The 16,272-nt window shown below is 42.9% G+C and overlaps 2 protein-coding genes across 4 annotated transcripts in view; one reads left to right on the forward strand and one right to left on the reverse strand.

Moving 5' to 3' along the window:
* The first annotated feature begins 289 nt into the window (after window positions 1–289).
* arxa (aristaless related homeobox a) lies at window positions 290–7,768 on the forward strand. 3 transcript variants are annotated; one of them, XM_034706802.1, is made up of 5 exons: window positions 290–953; window positions 1,239–1,800; window positions 3,197–3,242; window positions 4,706–5,037; window positions 5,713–7,768. In XM_034706802.1, exons 1-5 carry the CDS (start codon window positions 764–766, stop codon window positions 5,972–5,974), a joined length of 1,392 nt encoding a protein of 463 aa, XP_034562693.1. In that variant the 5' UTR covers window positions 290–763; the 3' UTR covers window positions 5,975–7,768. The 3 variants fall into 3 exon arrangements, with proteins under 3 accessions (XP_034562693.1, XP_034562694.1, XP_034562695.1); XM_034706803.1 differs by having other exon boundaries at window positions 627–953; window positions 5,859–7,768; XM_034706804.1 differs by having other exon boundaries at window positions 627–953; window positions 4,706–5,052; window positions 5,713–5,821.
* A 5,933-nt stretch (window positions 7,769–13,701) lies between these two features.
* pola1 (polymerase (DNA directed), alpha 1) overlaps window positions 13,702–16,272 on the reverse strand; it is an 83,892-nt gene continuing 81,321 nt past the window's right edge. The window contains exon 37 of the mRNA XM_034706342.1: window positions 13,702–14,790. Coding sequence (XP_034562233.1) covers window positions 14,651–14,790 — 140 coding nt within the window. The 3' untranslated portion in view covers window positions 13,702–14,650. The remainder of the gene's footprint in view (window positions 14,791–16,272) is intronic.

A 16,272-nucleotide genomic window follows, 5' to 3' on the forward strand; every position in this document is an offset into this window, starting at 1 on the left:
GTCATTGTGATGGTTATTGCATTATGGTTACAGTGTTTCACTTCATTAGTGCAGTAAAGAAAACCGGTGCTTGTGGAGAAATACCCCAAAATCTCTTTAATATCATAGCTTTTCAGTGCAGTGCTGACGGATTTTTGCTCGTCCCACTTAGAGCTATAAAATAGTTGTAAACACAGGCCTTAAACGTCAAGAAAGGTGAAAATTAAACCTGCCACAAAAAAAAACCTGATTAAAAGGTGCTCTGCTTTCTTAACATCAGAGTTCGTTCCACCGAGAAAAATAACTACTCCATGTCGGGTTTTGTTACCTTTCCCTCAAATTAACTTTAATCGTAAAATATATAAAGCAGCTCCGCGCAGCCTCTCTCCCCACATACACACACACGAGCCAATCAGGCGGAGAAACAACAACCCACACGACGCGGAGCGAGCGCGTGGAGCTGAGAAGCGCCTGGCACACCGGAGCGTAGCGCGAGGCAGTCAAACCGCTGTCTGTCATTAGCTGAGAGTGGAGTGTGACAGAGGAGTGAAAGAAGAGAGGAAGAGAGGGAGAGAGGAGGAGGAGGTGGTGAGTGGTCACACCGGCCTGAAGGGAGAGAAGAAAGAAGAAGGAGAAGAAGAAGAACAAGAAGAAGAAGAGAAGAAGAAGGAGTAGAAGAGAGCACCGGACCCTGCGCCAGAGAGAGAGAGAGTGAGAGAGAGCGCGAGGGTGAGAGTGGGAGACTGACAGGCGTAACCGAAAGTAGACGAACCGAAGCGTCGACATGAGCGGTCAGTTTGAGGAAGATATCCACGACCGGGCCGAGAGGAAGAGCAGTAAATCCCCGACGCTGCTCTCTTCTTACTGCATAGACAGCATACTGGGCCGCCGGAGTCCCTGTAAGGTCCGGCTGATAGGGGCGCAAAGTTTGACGGGTCTGCCCGGCAGAGGGGAGCTCGACAAGACGGCTGACAGTAAGTTCTCTCTGAAGTCTTATTAAACTGTAAGTCTGGGTTTGTATTTGCGGGACATTATGAGAGAAAAACACAAGTAATTTTGAGCTGAAAGTCTTGTTGCTAACAGCAGCCTCTCTCATGTGGAATAATGTGGATTTTCATAGTTGAGATTTTTTAAACTTCACAGGTAGTGTAAATGTGGAGAACGTTTAGGGTATTTATCTATATTTTAAATGTATTTGTACTCACTCGGTCGGTTTTGTTATCCATTATTTTGACATGTTTGTGATGCTTCTTCTTCAGGGCCAACCAAAGACCCCCTCGCCCTCAGCGCCGACATGCACCTGCCACCAAAGCTCCGCCGGCTGTACGGACCCGGCGGGAAGTACCTCCACGAGCACGCAGAGACTCTGGACAGGGAGCGGCTCCTCCTGGAGCAAGCCAGCGAAAGCCTCAAAATCAGCCAGGCTCCACAGGTGAGCATCAGCCGCAGCAAGTCCTACCGGGAGAACGCGTCGCTGAGCAGGGGAGAAGGCGACCAGAGCCCCGGGGAAGGCTCGGAGGACGGCAGCCTGGGGCTGGTGGAGCTCGGCCCGCTGAAGTTCGAGGAGGACGCGGGGAAGGAGGAGAGCTGCGGGGACGCGGCCGCTCTGTCCCCGAAGGACGAGGAGAGGGAGAGCTTGAACGCCGGGGATGGGGACGTGAGGGACGGGGAGGACAGCGTGTGTCTGTCGGCGGGCAGTGACTCGGAGGAAGGGATGCTGAAACGGAAGCAGAGAAGATACAGGACTACATTCACCAGTTATCAACTGGAAGAGCTGGAGAGAGCTTTCCAGAAGACACACTACCCCGACGTCTTCACCAGGTATGAACTATTCTCACTATTTCAATTATTGTTCCACATTTAATGACCTTTATTTATTTATTACAGCTGATACATATTTCTTCATTTTCTGTTACTTTACCTTGTATACATTGTGCTTAACTTGAGATATCATTATCGAAATACTTTCCTTCTTTTATTATAATAATTATACTTTTTTTTAAATAAATGCAAGCACAACAACGAGGCCTTTAATTTTAATTTACATGCACTTCATTGCTAATTTAGCTATTTTTCAATCAGGCCACATTATTATAAATATTATAGGCCTGTTTTTAAGCAATTAACTTTATCATCGTGATCATTGCAGAACATTAAAAGTAGACTCAGAACCCGATTAAGCATGTAAGGTTCAATCTGCGAACTCCACATTGAAGTGGTGATTTAAATCATTTTATTTATAATTTGCAATTATTTTTGAAGGACCCACTTCCCGACCCCGTTAAAATTTTCCAGAATCACTTGCAGTAATTCCACACTTCTTTATGGACACACAGTGCATCACACGTCAGAAATGCCCCAACACTACAGCTGCAGCCGTGCCGTGCATTAGTGAACACAAAAGGCCTGTAAGTGCTAACAATGGAGACGTTTTGTTACCTGTATCCGCTGCAGTAGAAACTGAGGACTGCGGAGTTATTCCAGGAGGAAAAATTAACCAACGCGGATCAAGTTACATGCTGAACATGAAACTGAATACACTCAACTGAATACTGAAAACAACATTTTCCAGCCCAAGGGCAGGTGTAAACACGTGAAGAAAAACAGAGTGAGAGAAGGAAAAAATGCAGATGCTTTTAAAGCAGGTGGAAACATTTAAAAAAAAAAAAGCTTACATTTTGAGGTTTTTTTCTTGCAATAGGACATTGAATAAAATTCCTATTTAGATAGAATTAAAGCAAATTATTTTTTAATAATTAATACATATTTTTTGTTGAAGTATGACCTTGCCTCATACACATTTTTTCACCATCGAGATTATTAATATTTTCCAATCGATTTACCTTTAGGCGACTTGTAGGTCTAATTTCCACTGCAGGCCCATCTTGCAGCTGAAGGCAGCGTCGATTGCTTTGTGGCAGGCTAGTTTAGATGTCATTATTTCCCCCATTATGTTGTTACAGTGACAGGCCTGTGCTATGGAAAAAAAAATCTAACAATCACTAGGGCCTATTTCTACCCATCTGTGACAGGGAAAATAGAATATGGCTATATGGCGTCTTTCTGCAGCACATGAAAAAAAATCAAGCCTATTTCTGTCGTCTTTTGTTGACAGTGAACAACCGGAGGGGACAAACAACTATTCTGCTTTGCTTCCAAACTGTGGCCTGTAACCTTAAATCTTTTCTTCCTCTCTTTTATTTTGTATTCTTTTCAGAGAAGAGCTCGCGATGCGGCTGGATCTCACTGAGGCCCGCGTGCAAGTAAGTGCCTCTCTATTTATCTGAGATTTTAAAAAAGGGAGCTAGTAAATCAAATTTGGGAGGAAAGCAAGAACCTTTTAATGTTTTATGTCGTCTATAAAAAGTCCCTGCTGGATAATAACCGGTGATATGCGTCACTGATTGAGGATCAACGATTACAGGCCAATTTGAGGCAGTAATTTATTACAGTTAAAATGTGTTAAATGGCCTCGTGCGCCGCGCGGGGAAGGTCTTTCCTGTTATTGAATGTTATTACGCGCGGACGTGGGACGTTTTAGTGGCAATTAAGGCGAGGCTGGCGATTCATAAAAAGCTCACTTAGTGCAGGAGCAAACACTGTATGTTCCTGGTGATGAGATGGTGTTTGAATTCCCATCAGACACAGAGAGAGGGGGGCGAGGAAGAGGTGTGTGTGTGTGCGTAAAAACATGTGAGAGATGGAGGAAAGGAGGGAGGGGAGGGCAAGAAAGAAAGAGGGGAGGGATAATGCTATTTGATTTCCCATTATGTGATTGCAATAGACCTGCATTGATCCGATGCTTTGCACTTGGGAGCGAATGAGAGACCATTAAAGGTGTTTGCTCCCCCCTTTCCTCCCCCCTCTTTTTTTCTGCTCTGCTCTGAAAGCGTGTCTTGCATGTCGAAAGCTCGGCCTCATAACCAGAGAGACAGTTCAAACACGGTGGAAAGCTCCGCGAGGGTTATGGCCCACGGTAAAACAACAGATGTCTCTTTAAGGGGGCCGTAGGTGAACAAATCACTTAACGGGCGCCATCAGGGAGGTGATAAAAACTCATAAATTCCCGAGGGGCTGTGTAATGCTAAACAGTCCTCTGGGAATAATGTGTGTCGCTCAAGCTCGCCCTGTTCAATCACTTTCCTCATGTTGACATTTTGCTCATTGTGCGTCTGCAGAGCAAACTGGCCAGCAGAGGATGCGTGGGAAAGTTAAATACTCTCCGGGATGGAAGTCACTTGTTCTACATCTCTTAAGAATTTAATTTAAAGCGCATTAATTGTTATTGGAGCCAGTTCAGCGGTAATTTTCTGGATCTTTTGTTAACACGGCTCTTAATTATCTCTCCCCCCCAACCCTGAAGCCCGTCCACTGGGACACGGAGGGTGGAGGAGTGAGGGGGTGGAGGGGTGTTAATTAGACAGAAAGTAGATTTAAAGGACCGTGAGCGGCAGGGTTTACCTCGCGTGTAATTACCGTTGACTTTCCGCCTGTTGGCCACCACCTGAAGCAGACAACTAGTAGACTGCTCTGACACAACATGCAGCAGAGTTGAGGAGATGAAAGGTCTCCTTTTGCACACAAAAAAGCAGACTTACATATTGAATTCGCCTTTAAACCTTATTGTAATATTTTATTTAAATAACCATAATTAATTAATGTAATTTAATTACATAAAAGAAAATGTGAAACTTTTGCTCCTACTCAACCTTCCTTCTTTCCTCAGGTCTGGTTTCAGAACCGCAGAGCCAAGTGGAGGAAGCGTGAGAAGGCCGGTGTGCAGGCCCACCCGTCAGGCCTCCCCTTCCCTGGCGCCCTGGCAGCAGGCCACCCTCTCAGCCACTACCTGGAGGGAGGGCCCTTCCCTCATCACCCTCACCCCGCCCTTGAGTCCGCCTGGACAGCGGCTGCAGCTGCAGCTGCCGCCTTCCCAGGTCTGGCCCCTCCACCTCATAATGGCGCGGCTCCATCTTTGGCCACCCCACTAGGCTTGGGCACTTTCCTTGGTACAGCGGCCATGTTTCGCCACCCTGCCTTTATTGGACCCACCTTTGGCAGGTAAGCTACACCCAGGTACAGAATGCCTCTATCCTTCAATATGTTCTTTTATGTACACTGCAACAGAACTACTTTTATACCTGTACACCTCCACATTCAGCCTTATTTTCTACTCAGTGTGACAGTTTTACCTTTAAGCTCATGTATGTATGAAAAATGCACAGAAGCAGCCAAGCTTATACTAAACTACAAACACACCCTGCAAGTCCAATAACTCTGTGGCAAATGCTGTTTATCTCACAGAGTCCAATTATTAATATGACACTGCTAAACATTCACAGTGGTCTGTTATCACACTGTGAAATATCTTAGCACATTAAGCAAACGTGTGACTCTGCAAGACAAGCTGTGAGGAGTGGCACTGCACCCTCCTTATGCTACAGCCAACTCCCCTTCTCTGTGTTCTGCAGCAACATTAACTCAGAGTTATCTTTTATATGAGGAAAGTCAGCATGCAATCGATGAGCTGAGACAGCTTCAGAGGCAGTAAAAGGAAGTGGCTTTCCTCTTCTATACAGAAAATACCTGAGTCATTGCAGCTCCAAAAAATGGTCCAGACTTAAGAAAGGAAAAACAAATCTGGCTTTCTTTCAAGAAATAATTAAACACAGGTGATCGCAGACATGCCAATCATCCAAAAGTGTTACAGATTTTTAAATACCGATCTCCTCTCAGGCTCTTCTCAAGTATGGGACCCCTGACCAGTGCTTCCACCGCCGCAGCTCTCCTTCGTCAGCCCGCCCCACCTGTAGAGAACCCCTCCCACGCGGGACCTGTCCTTCCTGACCCTTCATCAACTTCCTCTTCCTCCTCTTCCTCAGCAGACCGCAGGGCCTCCAGTATCGCCGCGCTGCGCCTCAAGGCCAAGGAACACTCGGCTCAGCTCACCCAGCTGAACATCTTGCCTACTGGAGCCGCAGGGAAGGAGGTGTGCTGAACACTCGACACCAGCTGTAGGCCTCCCTGTCCCGGGCCCACGTCCCATTCCATGACACCCACACACCCCCCTCCTCCTTCCCAAAACCCACTCATACCTCTGGAGGCTGATGTCCCCTTTTCCCATGTCCAACGTCCCTGTTACCTCATGTTTCCCCGACAAAATAGCACGACCAAATTGAAAAGCGCACTGGCTTCAACATAAAACAATGTGTGTGTGTGTGTGTGTGTGTGTGTGTGTGTGTGTGTGTGTGTGTGTGTGTGTGTGTGAGAGAGTTAACTACAGCCATTGTTACACTGCTTTACACTTCACACACACCTTTTCTGAATCAGAGGACAAATTATTTTTAAATACTTGAACTACTCGTACACAAAATTAATATTTGAAAATATCTATTTTAAACATTTTTTGAGCTTGAATTTTGCCCCATTTAATTCATATTAACTATCAAAGACTACCTACAATACAAATCACTCAGTACACTGTCAATAAGGAAAACCATTTACTGGAGTACAGATGATGTGATTGCACTTCAGTGTTTTTATGTGATGCCACTTTGAGCTTCTGCTTTGCTCCATTAAAAAGGAAATATTGTTCTCTTTGATAATTTATCAGATTTTAGTCTCTTTCTACTAAAGATTTCAGATGTGACAGTTATAAAAGTTTAGATGCCACCCAAACGATAATACATCAGTTCTAATGACAGTTATTTATTTGGAAGTATTTTGGATCCCAGATCAATTTTACATTGCAGTAATATTTCAAAAACAGAATTTTTAGCTTGCAACAGAATATTTCAGCAGCTTTTATTTTAGTAAGGGATCTGTAGGTCTACACAAGCGCATACACACACACACACACACACACATAAATACAAACACACACACACACACATGCACAAAAGCAGAAGAACTGCAGGGGAACCCGGACTCTCAGAAAGGATTCTTGTGCTACTTCAAAATGTGGACAACTCGAGTGCTCAACATTAACTCTGCTTAATCTGTATGCATTGATGTGGGCTGAGCCGGTCTGCATCTGTAATAAAGGCGCGTTGGAGGAGGTCCCCTCCCCACAAACCCCCCCAGAACCAAAGGAAAAACTGTCCATAGACCTTCCATAGCCTTCTCCACAAGCCAGACTCCTCTGCATGCTCGCCTGTCTACCAGACACACTCGGCGATGCCACTGTTTTAGCCCGTATGTTTTTTTAATCTCTGAATCAAACCAGAGTCAATTTAGATTTTTGTACATTTGCTGCAATTTAAGACCCATCCTATCCTTTTTTATTTTGACAGCAGTGGCATTTCAGCCAAGTCTGACTCCTCAGACATGCGAGCAGAGTTTGGATCTGAGCTGTGTGTCTCTAATGACCTGACTGTGTGAAAGAAAACTGTACATACTGTGTAAAAAGAAAAAAAAGTACAAGAAAAAGGGATGATTTTGAAAATAAGGTCGTGTATATTTCAGGAGATCATTTGCACTCAGTGTAGTGTTTAATGAATGTTGCCCTGTGTAGACTTTCACCTGTGTTTATGAATTATTAGCTTTTTAGATGATTATTTATGTCAAATTTGCCCCTGGAGGAACTGAGTGAAGGAAAGTTATTTTTTTCTTTTTAAGTGTTTGTAAGTTTCCTGGTTTAACAATGCTAATTTGAATAAATTACACTGGTTAAATGAGTTAATTTTTATTATTATTTCAAATTCCTTTAGGACTCACATAGGCCTAAACCAGGAAATAAAACAATGTGAAATAGAATACTATAGAAATATTAATAAAAGGTGTTATGAATAAATTGTGTTTTTGTCTTATATATCATTTATTTGATGATAAAATGCTTATAAGCCTAAATTAGACAACTAGCCGCCTGGAATAAAAACTCATTCACAGGTTGTGTGGTGTAAAGAAGAAGAATTTGTCGCTGCAGAGCGCATAAAGAGGCGCAATGCTGCACCTGAATGGAACAAGTATTAGATGCGTAATCCCGCGCGCTGCGTGCGTCTTTCCTCTTCAGCGCAGTTGACAAAATACTGACCATATATTCATGAGCTTAATCCCCAACATGTGAAGCTCGCGACAAAGGAGAGGGGTTTTCAATTAGGTCGCCCACTTTATCTGGGGGGTCCGTCACAAAACTTCCTTTAAGACCCTTTAAAGGCGCTAAATTGGTCCTAACATCTGTAATACCGTGTCGATGGAAGCGAGTCCTCTTTGTCATTAATGAAGTAACAAACCACTTCATCAAACGGCTTTCACACACACACACACACACACACACACACACACACACACACACACACACACACACACACACACACACACACACAAACCGGAGAGTTAAATCCCCATCTGCATTGGATCTCACAACTAATGCAGAACCATTACAGCAATCAATGCTCATTCTCCTCAGTTTGACCCAGCTATGGTGCCCGACCAAATCGCGTGAAATTACCCTGCGGATTAAAGTAGTCCCACTTCTTTTTCACATTATTGTCTGCATCTGCGAACACCCCCTCTCCCTTGTTCCTCTTGTTTTACAGGTCTCGCGAGGTCTTACACCTGTTAATCACTCAATTTAGTCCAAACAAGCCGGAATTAGATCCAGATAAGGGACTGATGGAGAGATTTTTCAGCGCATTAATTTATCCAAACACGCACAAAGTCACCCAGCTGCTCTTAGGAGCATAATACAAGACAAAAAAAAGACCAAAAATAAAGAGATAGCAATTTTCTCCTGTGCAGCTTCCATCATCCACAATGTGTGATGTTTTATGAAATTCCTCTTTTGCTCAAGCGCATTGGAGCGTGTGTATTTTTTCTGCGTGGCCCTACAGGGGTTTGATGACATTGTCCGGGGAGGTTTTAATCTTATTGTGAATATAACTAATGAATGGCAAACCAATTTGTCCCTAATATCTGGGGAATGCCGGGAGGTGGGTGACCTGCTGGGCGCGAGGCTTAAACTTTTCTTTGCAGCGCAAAAAGGCGAGAAAATTGAAATGCTGTCGCAGGGCAACAGCTGTGGGTTTATGAAGTCACACTTGTTGGATGTGTGGTCTTTCATTTAAGACAGGCCTGTATGTGGGATTAAGCTTCTTATTGCATGAATGATCAATATAATGGATGTTTATCTAAAGAGAATAAAACAGCCTAAATAAATTCGGTCCAATCAGGTGGTGTTTTCTTGCACATTGCAATAAGGAACAACATTTATACATGATTTCGTGTCAATGCGCTTTGCCTTCATTCCTCCGCCCCCCTCTCTCACAGGTTAACCCAGGTGTCCAGAAAATGTCCTCCCACTGACTTGTGCCCATTTTTCATCATCGCCATCCCTCCCTCCACCTATACCCCCCTCCTCCTCCTCCTCCCTCGAGCTGCTGGACTTGATTTGGCTCTGTGATTTGGATTCCCCCGGACCTCGTTTCTCCCACCGCGTCCGCGCACCAAGAGAGAATAGACCCAATCACTCCACAGCCTCAGCCGGATCAGTCCCTCACTCAGTCCCCGGGAGAGGCGCTCTAAAAGGCGCTTTGATGAACAGCCTAACACTCCCCCTCACTCACTCTCTCTCTTTCCTCCCCCCTCAGGCGGAGAACCGGCCCCAATGAAAGACCTGAATAGCCGGGCCATGGCACTCCGCTCCCCTCTCGGATCGCCCCTTAATTCCCCGTCTCTCTTGCTCTCATCCAATTAGCTCAGTGTATTAAGCGGTTTATCGTCTCATAACCGCCCTTTCAGCTCCAACAAGGGAGACACTTTGCAATAGGACCAGCTCTCCTTTTGACACCCTCTCTGCTGCTTGTATGTTCCTCCGCGCCATGAATAACAGGGACAGAATAGGGGACTAATTCCCTCATCAAAGCCTACCTTGTCTATCGCTGGTCAAAACGACAAGCAATAAAGCTTAACACGACAATACAAAGAGACTTGTTCGACCTTATTAGCTTAGCAGGGTCGAATTAATGCAGGGGGACTCAAATTGACTGGGTTGAGTCCAAACTGGGAGGACAAAACGGGGCCCTCACTTGAGAAAGCTGCAGCCTGGTTTAGTGGGAAAAGCAGGCCTGCATCTACTGATTAAATCCAAAGCAAAAACAGCCTGATGTGGGAGAAGAAGTGGAGCTGATATGATTTAATAAATATGTAAAGTTATGAGCAATAGGCTGTAAATGCAGCGAGACACTTTCTCACACACACAGCATGTTCTATCCATTGCATAGTGAATCATGGTTTAAGTGTTCAGCCCACTTAAGGTTGCCTTCACAAGTCACAGTGGTTTGAAGTGATTTGTGAGGCGTGCAGTGTTTATGGAAATGCACGCGGCAGGATGGAGTAAAAAAAAAATCCCTCCCTGTATTAACACAAAAGGAGAATTCTTGGAGGAAAATGGTGAAACACTTCATGGAGCGAGTTACAGACTGAACTTTAACTACAGCAGAGGTAAGTATGGTGTTTACTGGGACTATATGGAAAAACATCGAGCATGAGACCATACTAACATATTACATTGTACCAGTCCATGAAGACGACTTTCATTTGTTTGTATCAGGACAATAAATCACAGATCACCTCCTTCATGCAGAGGGTAACCCTGGAGGCCAAAAGATAGCACTCATGTCTGAGTTTGAAATTAAAATTAAAAAAAACTTTATCATGCATCCCCAACTTACTCACCAGAAAGGGGGAGCGATCAACATCATTCATCCTACTTAGAAGTGAAAAAACACAATCAGACTTAAATGAACATTTTTTTTTGCAAGCAGCAGATGTGACAACAAAGCATTTTACATCAGCATGACTCATCCGCCGTCCTAGTTAGGTCTTTCTGTGAGTTAACGTCAGAGCATGTTTTCAGTATGGTTGCATCATGTGCTCTAAGATGCTTCCTGCCTCACAATGAACAATTATGCACTATGGAAGTGGTTCCAAATATAGGGGTCGGGACCGGTAGGGGGTCACAAGACACCAATGAAGAGGTTGCGAGATGTCTTCCAAAATAAGAAACATTTTGAATCATTTAAAATTGCTCATTCAATCCATTAAAGTATATGTACTTTAACCTTCAATAAAACCATGGGAATAAAAACTGGTTTGTTATTTTTCTGCTTCTCTCCATCACATGACCTCTGAGACTACAACAGATTAAGGAGTATCAGTCGATGTCAGTGTACTGCAACAAAGAAAACAGCAACATGTGCACATGGATCGGCTGTTAGATGAAGTTAAGCTTTAGGCCATTACAAGACTCACAGGTGCTTGAGGACATCCTTTGTCATCTGCTCACCAATCATTGTCGACTCCCTGCCTTAGTCTGAACATAAAGATTATTTCTTCTCTGCTTCTATCCTTTGTCATAATGGATTGGCTAACTGTGAACTGGGTATAAGGACCTCAAGTGACAGCAGGGGTTGCCAGTCTCTGAGACTGTTATTTTGGGAGTCACAAGCTGAAAAGTTTGGGAACCCCTGCACTATGTTTTTTTTTGTGTTGCCATTTTGCCACACTAAAGTTCTTTGAAGAAGCTTGATGATTTCCTGAAACAGCTGTTTTTATTTTAGTTTATTTTGGAGGAGGGGGTTTCAGACACAGAATTACAAACATGAATGTACAAGTGAGTCTGTGGCATCAACAGGTTCATGGTAATGTAAGAGCACATGAGTCGATGTAAACTTGTCACTCAGTGGATTGTTTTTATACAGTGATGGAGATGCATCCTAAAAGGCTATAAGGCCTGGACCACATAGATATTACTTGTTGATAAGACCGGATCATAACTGGTTTTGGTGTTTTCAAAAGAAGTCATGAGATTAATTAAAGTTTCAGAAGGACAGTACTTGTTGGATTAGCTCAAGTGTGCAGATAGAAAGCATGCCACAGTGTGAAAAGTTGAAGCAGTTGTAGAGCATCTGTAAGTCTGGTGTATGGTTAGGTTGGTAAACTTGTGCTTCACTGATCCAAAGAGTACAGATCTATGTCACATGAATTAAATACACTGACAGGTTTTGGCTTCACTCTAGTTGTTGGATCAGCTGATTGTTGGGGTCTGTTCTTCTGAATGTGTTGGTAAATAGATCAGAAGGATGCTTGATTAACATTTGACGCCCTTTGTGTTTTGTTGAGGACTATTTACGGCATTTGTTTAACCAGTCAGTGTAACAGCAGAACAATGTGTGTGTGCTCACTTAATTTTATGGTGACTTGTGAACATGCTGGTCACTCAGTGCAGACATGTGGCTCAGTGAAGTGTTTCTGAACACTAGTAAACATTTTCAGGTTGTGGCTGCGAAGATGTCACACTTCACTTTTGGTGTTTGTCTTTTCAAAGATTTATTGAGGTAAGGTATATGATGTTAAGCTTTTATTTTGGGGCTTTTGTGCCTTCATTGAGAGGACAGGTCAGTGGACAGAGCAGGAGACTGTGACGAGAAAGAGGGATGACATGCAGCAAAAAGCTGCAGGTTGGACTCAAACCAGCGCCGCCCACTTTGAGGACCGTAGCTTCTCTGCATGGGGCGCATCACTTCCCCATTCAGCCAAACCTGTGTGCCACATATTTTAAATATTTGTCAAGTATAACTTGATGCCCTGAGGATATGTTTGTTAGGGATTATCACATTCCTTACATGACAAACTAAAATATTCTGGTTTACAACACATCAAGTAAGCACTTGTTACCTGCTAACATCAGGTCCAAGAACTGGTGAGAACTGTTCTTTTTAGAGGTTCCTCTGCCTGGAATATCATGCATCATGAGACAGATTAAAAACAGATGATCTATCAAAAAGTCGCTAAAACACAGACTGATGAATTTCTCTTAGATGTTATTATGTAATCACTGTTTTGAAACATTTTGTTTTATTGATTTTGGTGCCACAAGTTTATGACAATTTTGTTTTTGTTTCCATTATTTTGTTGTTTATTGTTACTTATTGATTATTTGATAGGATGCATTCATTCCTTTTTCATTTTCATTTTTGATATTTATAGTTAGCTGCTATTGTATTTTTGTTTTATGGATACTTTGTGACTTTAATTAATTGTTTTTATTAACCAGGATCTTAAAGAATAGAAAATAATGTACAGCTGCAGAATAACACCAGGGTTCTTTATTTCACCATCATCCCTCTCTCCAACTCAGTCTCAGCAGATGTGTGTCTAACATGAGTCTGGTCCTGCTGGAGGTTTCTGCCTGTTAAAGGAAGTTTGTCCTTGCCACTGTAACTTGCTAAATGCTGCAAAGTGCTCTGCTCATGGTGGATTAAGATGAGATCAGACTGAGTCCTGTCTGCAAAATGGGACTGGATCTGATCCTGTCTTGATGTTGGGTCTTTGTTAATAATAGAACATAGAGTATGGTCGAGACCTGCTCTGTTGGTAAAGAGTCTGAGGAGAACATTTGTTGGAATTTGGTGCTTTAGAAATAAAGATTGATTGATTGATTACAGCAGGAAAATGTTTGAGTTCATGATAATGTTAGAGCACAGTGGGTATCGAGAGTGGTGATGAACAATGATGGAAGTCTGACACATTAAATAAAACTAACAGTGGAGTTTGAAGGAAAGTGATACTTGATTTACACAAACACTCCCAAAGAATTCATTTTCATCAAATTATCTTTAGAAACTTCACTTCCATGTCATGACACTGTCGTCTGACAGTAATCATTAAAATACCTTAAGATATCCTTACACCTGAAATAAAAGAAGAAATAAAAGAGGACAAATATTTAATACATTGAAGTTTTTATTAAGGATTCAGTATCAAACAGATTTAATATGAAAATACGAGATACAAAATATTCAAGTCATTACAAATTCATTACATAAACCGACCTGAGCGATACAAGCCAAACACATAGAACATGACAGGCGTTAAAACACAGTTATCAGAGGAGGGAGGGAGGGAGGGAGGGAGGGAGGGAGGGAGAGAGAGAAGGGTCTGAAATGACATCAGTTAAACAGTGGTGATGGAGGAGAAGAAGATCAGCTGTTCAATACGGAGACAAAAGAGTGAGAGAGCTGATCGTGTGGCCTTCCTCGCCCTGCATCCTCCTCTTCTTCTTCCCTTTCATCCTCTGATCTCACACACACAGGCGCACACACTTGGGATGAATGGTGGTAATCAGAACAAGTGTCCGATCGCTGCAGGGCATCCAGCGGTCTTAGCGGCCCGGGTCACTATCATTGGCTAATTAGCGGCTTTTTGGAGTTTACTGGCTGCTCCGAGGATAAATCATTTTCACACACACACGGACACACACACACACACACGCGGACACACACACACAGACACAGACACACACAGACACACACACAGACACACACACACACACACACACACACACAGACACAGACAGACACACACACACACACACACACACACACTGGGCACACACACACAATAGGCTGTTATTTAGGTATGATTGCCATCCCCTCCTTTTACCATACAGAGTCAGGGTGAAGGGGTCATGTCACAAGTGTGTGTGAGTGCGTAGTGTCTGTACGAAGAGAATGGAGGGGGGTTAAAGGGTGTGATTGGGTTTTAAGTCATGTAACGAGCCCATTAGGTTCAGAGATGATCTGAGGGATCAGAGAGAGCTGCTGTAGTCAAGTAATTTCCCCGTAGTGAGTCTGATGTCTTGAAGCCGTCTTTACAGATGTGTCTGTGCGTCGTTTCACTTGAAGGAGGTGAAGGCCTGGAAGAGTTTGGCCAGGTTTATCTCCGAGTATCCGCTGGTGGCCAAAGCTCTGTCGGGCACTTCCTTCAGCCTCCGGTACACGTCTTTCTCTCTGGGGAAATGCTTTCCGACGAAAGCTGGAAGAGACAGAGGAAAGGAGACGTCATTGCTCGAGTTGGACTGACGAAGATTCTGACAAATGGATTGTAATTCTCTTTTTATCTAACTAGCTAAAAACCCATTAAGAAAACTACATCAAGACTAGAATGATGCAGCCAGAATCTCCTCTCAAAGGGAGAAAAGTTAATGATGTAACTTGTTGCTTAAGACCTCGCTGCTCCACACATCAAAGATGTTTAAGTTGATGTTCAACTAAATCATTAAGGTCTATAATTTTCTCTATCTTGGCCGTAAATGTAAACCTTGCTTTTGATTTGGAGTAATACTGTAACCCAAATCTTTCTTTTTTTAAAAAATGTACCTCTCAATTCAACTTTTATAGGTTTCTTTTTATTAATTTAAAACATTTCATGCTTTTATTTTGGTAATTCTACAAGACCTTCAAAATTGTATACTCTGTTGCAAGTTTGATTCTAATGCACCATAGGGTTGCAAAGGGGTGGAAAGTTTCTGGTAAAATTCCATGGGAAGTTAAGATGGAGAATTTTGGAAATATTCCAAATTGGAATCTTTCCATGGGAATTAATAGGAATTAACTGAGAACCAAAATAATACAATTAAAACAGATGTATTTGTAAGTAGAACTGTATCAAGTGTTAAATATTTTATTGAACAATCAATTATTTTATCGAAGAACAAAAACATGAATGTTGAGTTAAATATTACTTATCTCCCTCTCCCAACTCACTCAAAAATGATCAAAAATGCAATCCCAACAAAGCCCCATTCAAAATATTAAATGAAAAGAGACGCTCTCCCTCCAAAAAAGTCCCATTCAACATGCAGATAAAAAAGCATCTTCTCTCAAGCTTCTCAAGCCTAGCCTCTGCAGGATTCTAGAAATCATCTGTGCTTCATGTGATGGAGGAATGCACAGTGCATGTAGGGGGCGTGGTCTCAATAGCCCTGCAGTAAGCAGTGTGCTCTGTGCATGTGATTGAGGAAAAGTACAGATATTAAATTGTACTTGCATGAAATCTGGTTGTTTTAATCAGGATTATGCTAAATACATTTTCCCCAACTATATTTAAGTTCCTTATTAAGAGCAAACCTTCAATTTAGTAAATTCCTGGTTTATTCCCGTTAATTCCCATGGAAAGTTTCCAACTTTGAAAATTCCCGGAATTTTGCAAACCTAATCCTCCAACAGTTTATTTGACGCACCTTATGCTCCATATTTGTATAAACAGTGCAAAACAAATAAAGTTAAGCTGAGCTCTGCACCCCTTTATCCTCACATACGGTTCTGCTAAGTCCTTCAGTGGAGAGCTAACAGATCAGATGCTATCTGCCTGTAATGCTATCACTGTGAGGGCCGGGAGGGGGGATCACAGAATTGGTCCTAGTGTGGTCGAAGGCAGTATTCACACAGATACAGACACACACACGCAGTATCGTGAGATCGATCTGAAAGCCCAATGAGAGCATGAAGTCAATAT

This window comes from Notolabrus celidotus, chromosome 17 (assembly GCF_009762535.1).
Source record: "Notolabrus celidotus isolate fNotCel1 chromosome 17, fNotCel1.pri, whole genome shotgun sequence".
Classification (NCBI taxonomy): Eukaryota; Metazoa; Chordata; class Actinopteri; order Labriformes; family Labridae; genus Notolabrus; species Notolabrus celidotus.

Coding starts and splice junctions, on each gene's coding strand:
- arxa (XM_034706802.1), top strand. CDS start 764: ATGAGCGGTCAGTTTGAGGAAGATATCCACGACCGGGCCGAGAGGAAG. Junction 1,801..3,196: donor TACCCCGACGTCTTCACCAG/GTATGAACTATT, acceptor TATTCTTTTCAG/AGAAGAGCTCGCGATGCGGC. Junction 5,038..5,712: donor ATTGGACCCACCTTTGGCAG/GTAAGCTACACC, acceptor ATCTCCTCTCAG/GCTCTTCTCAAGTATGGGAC.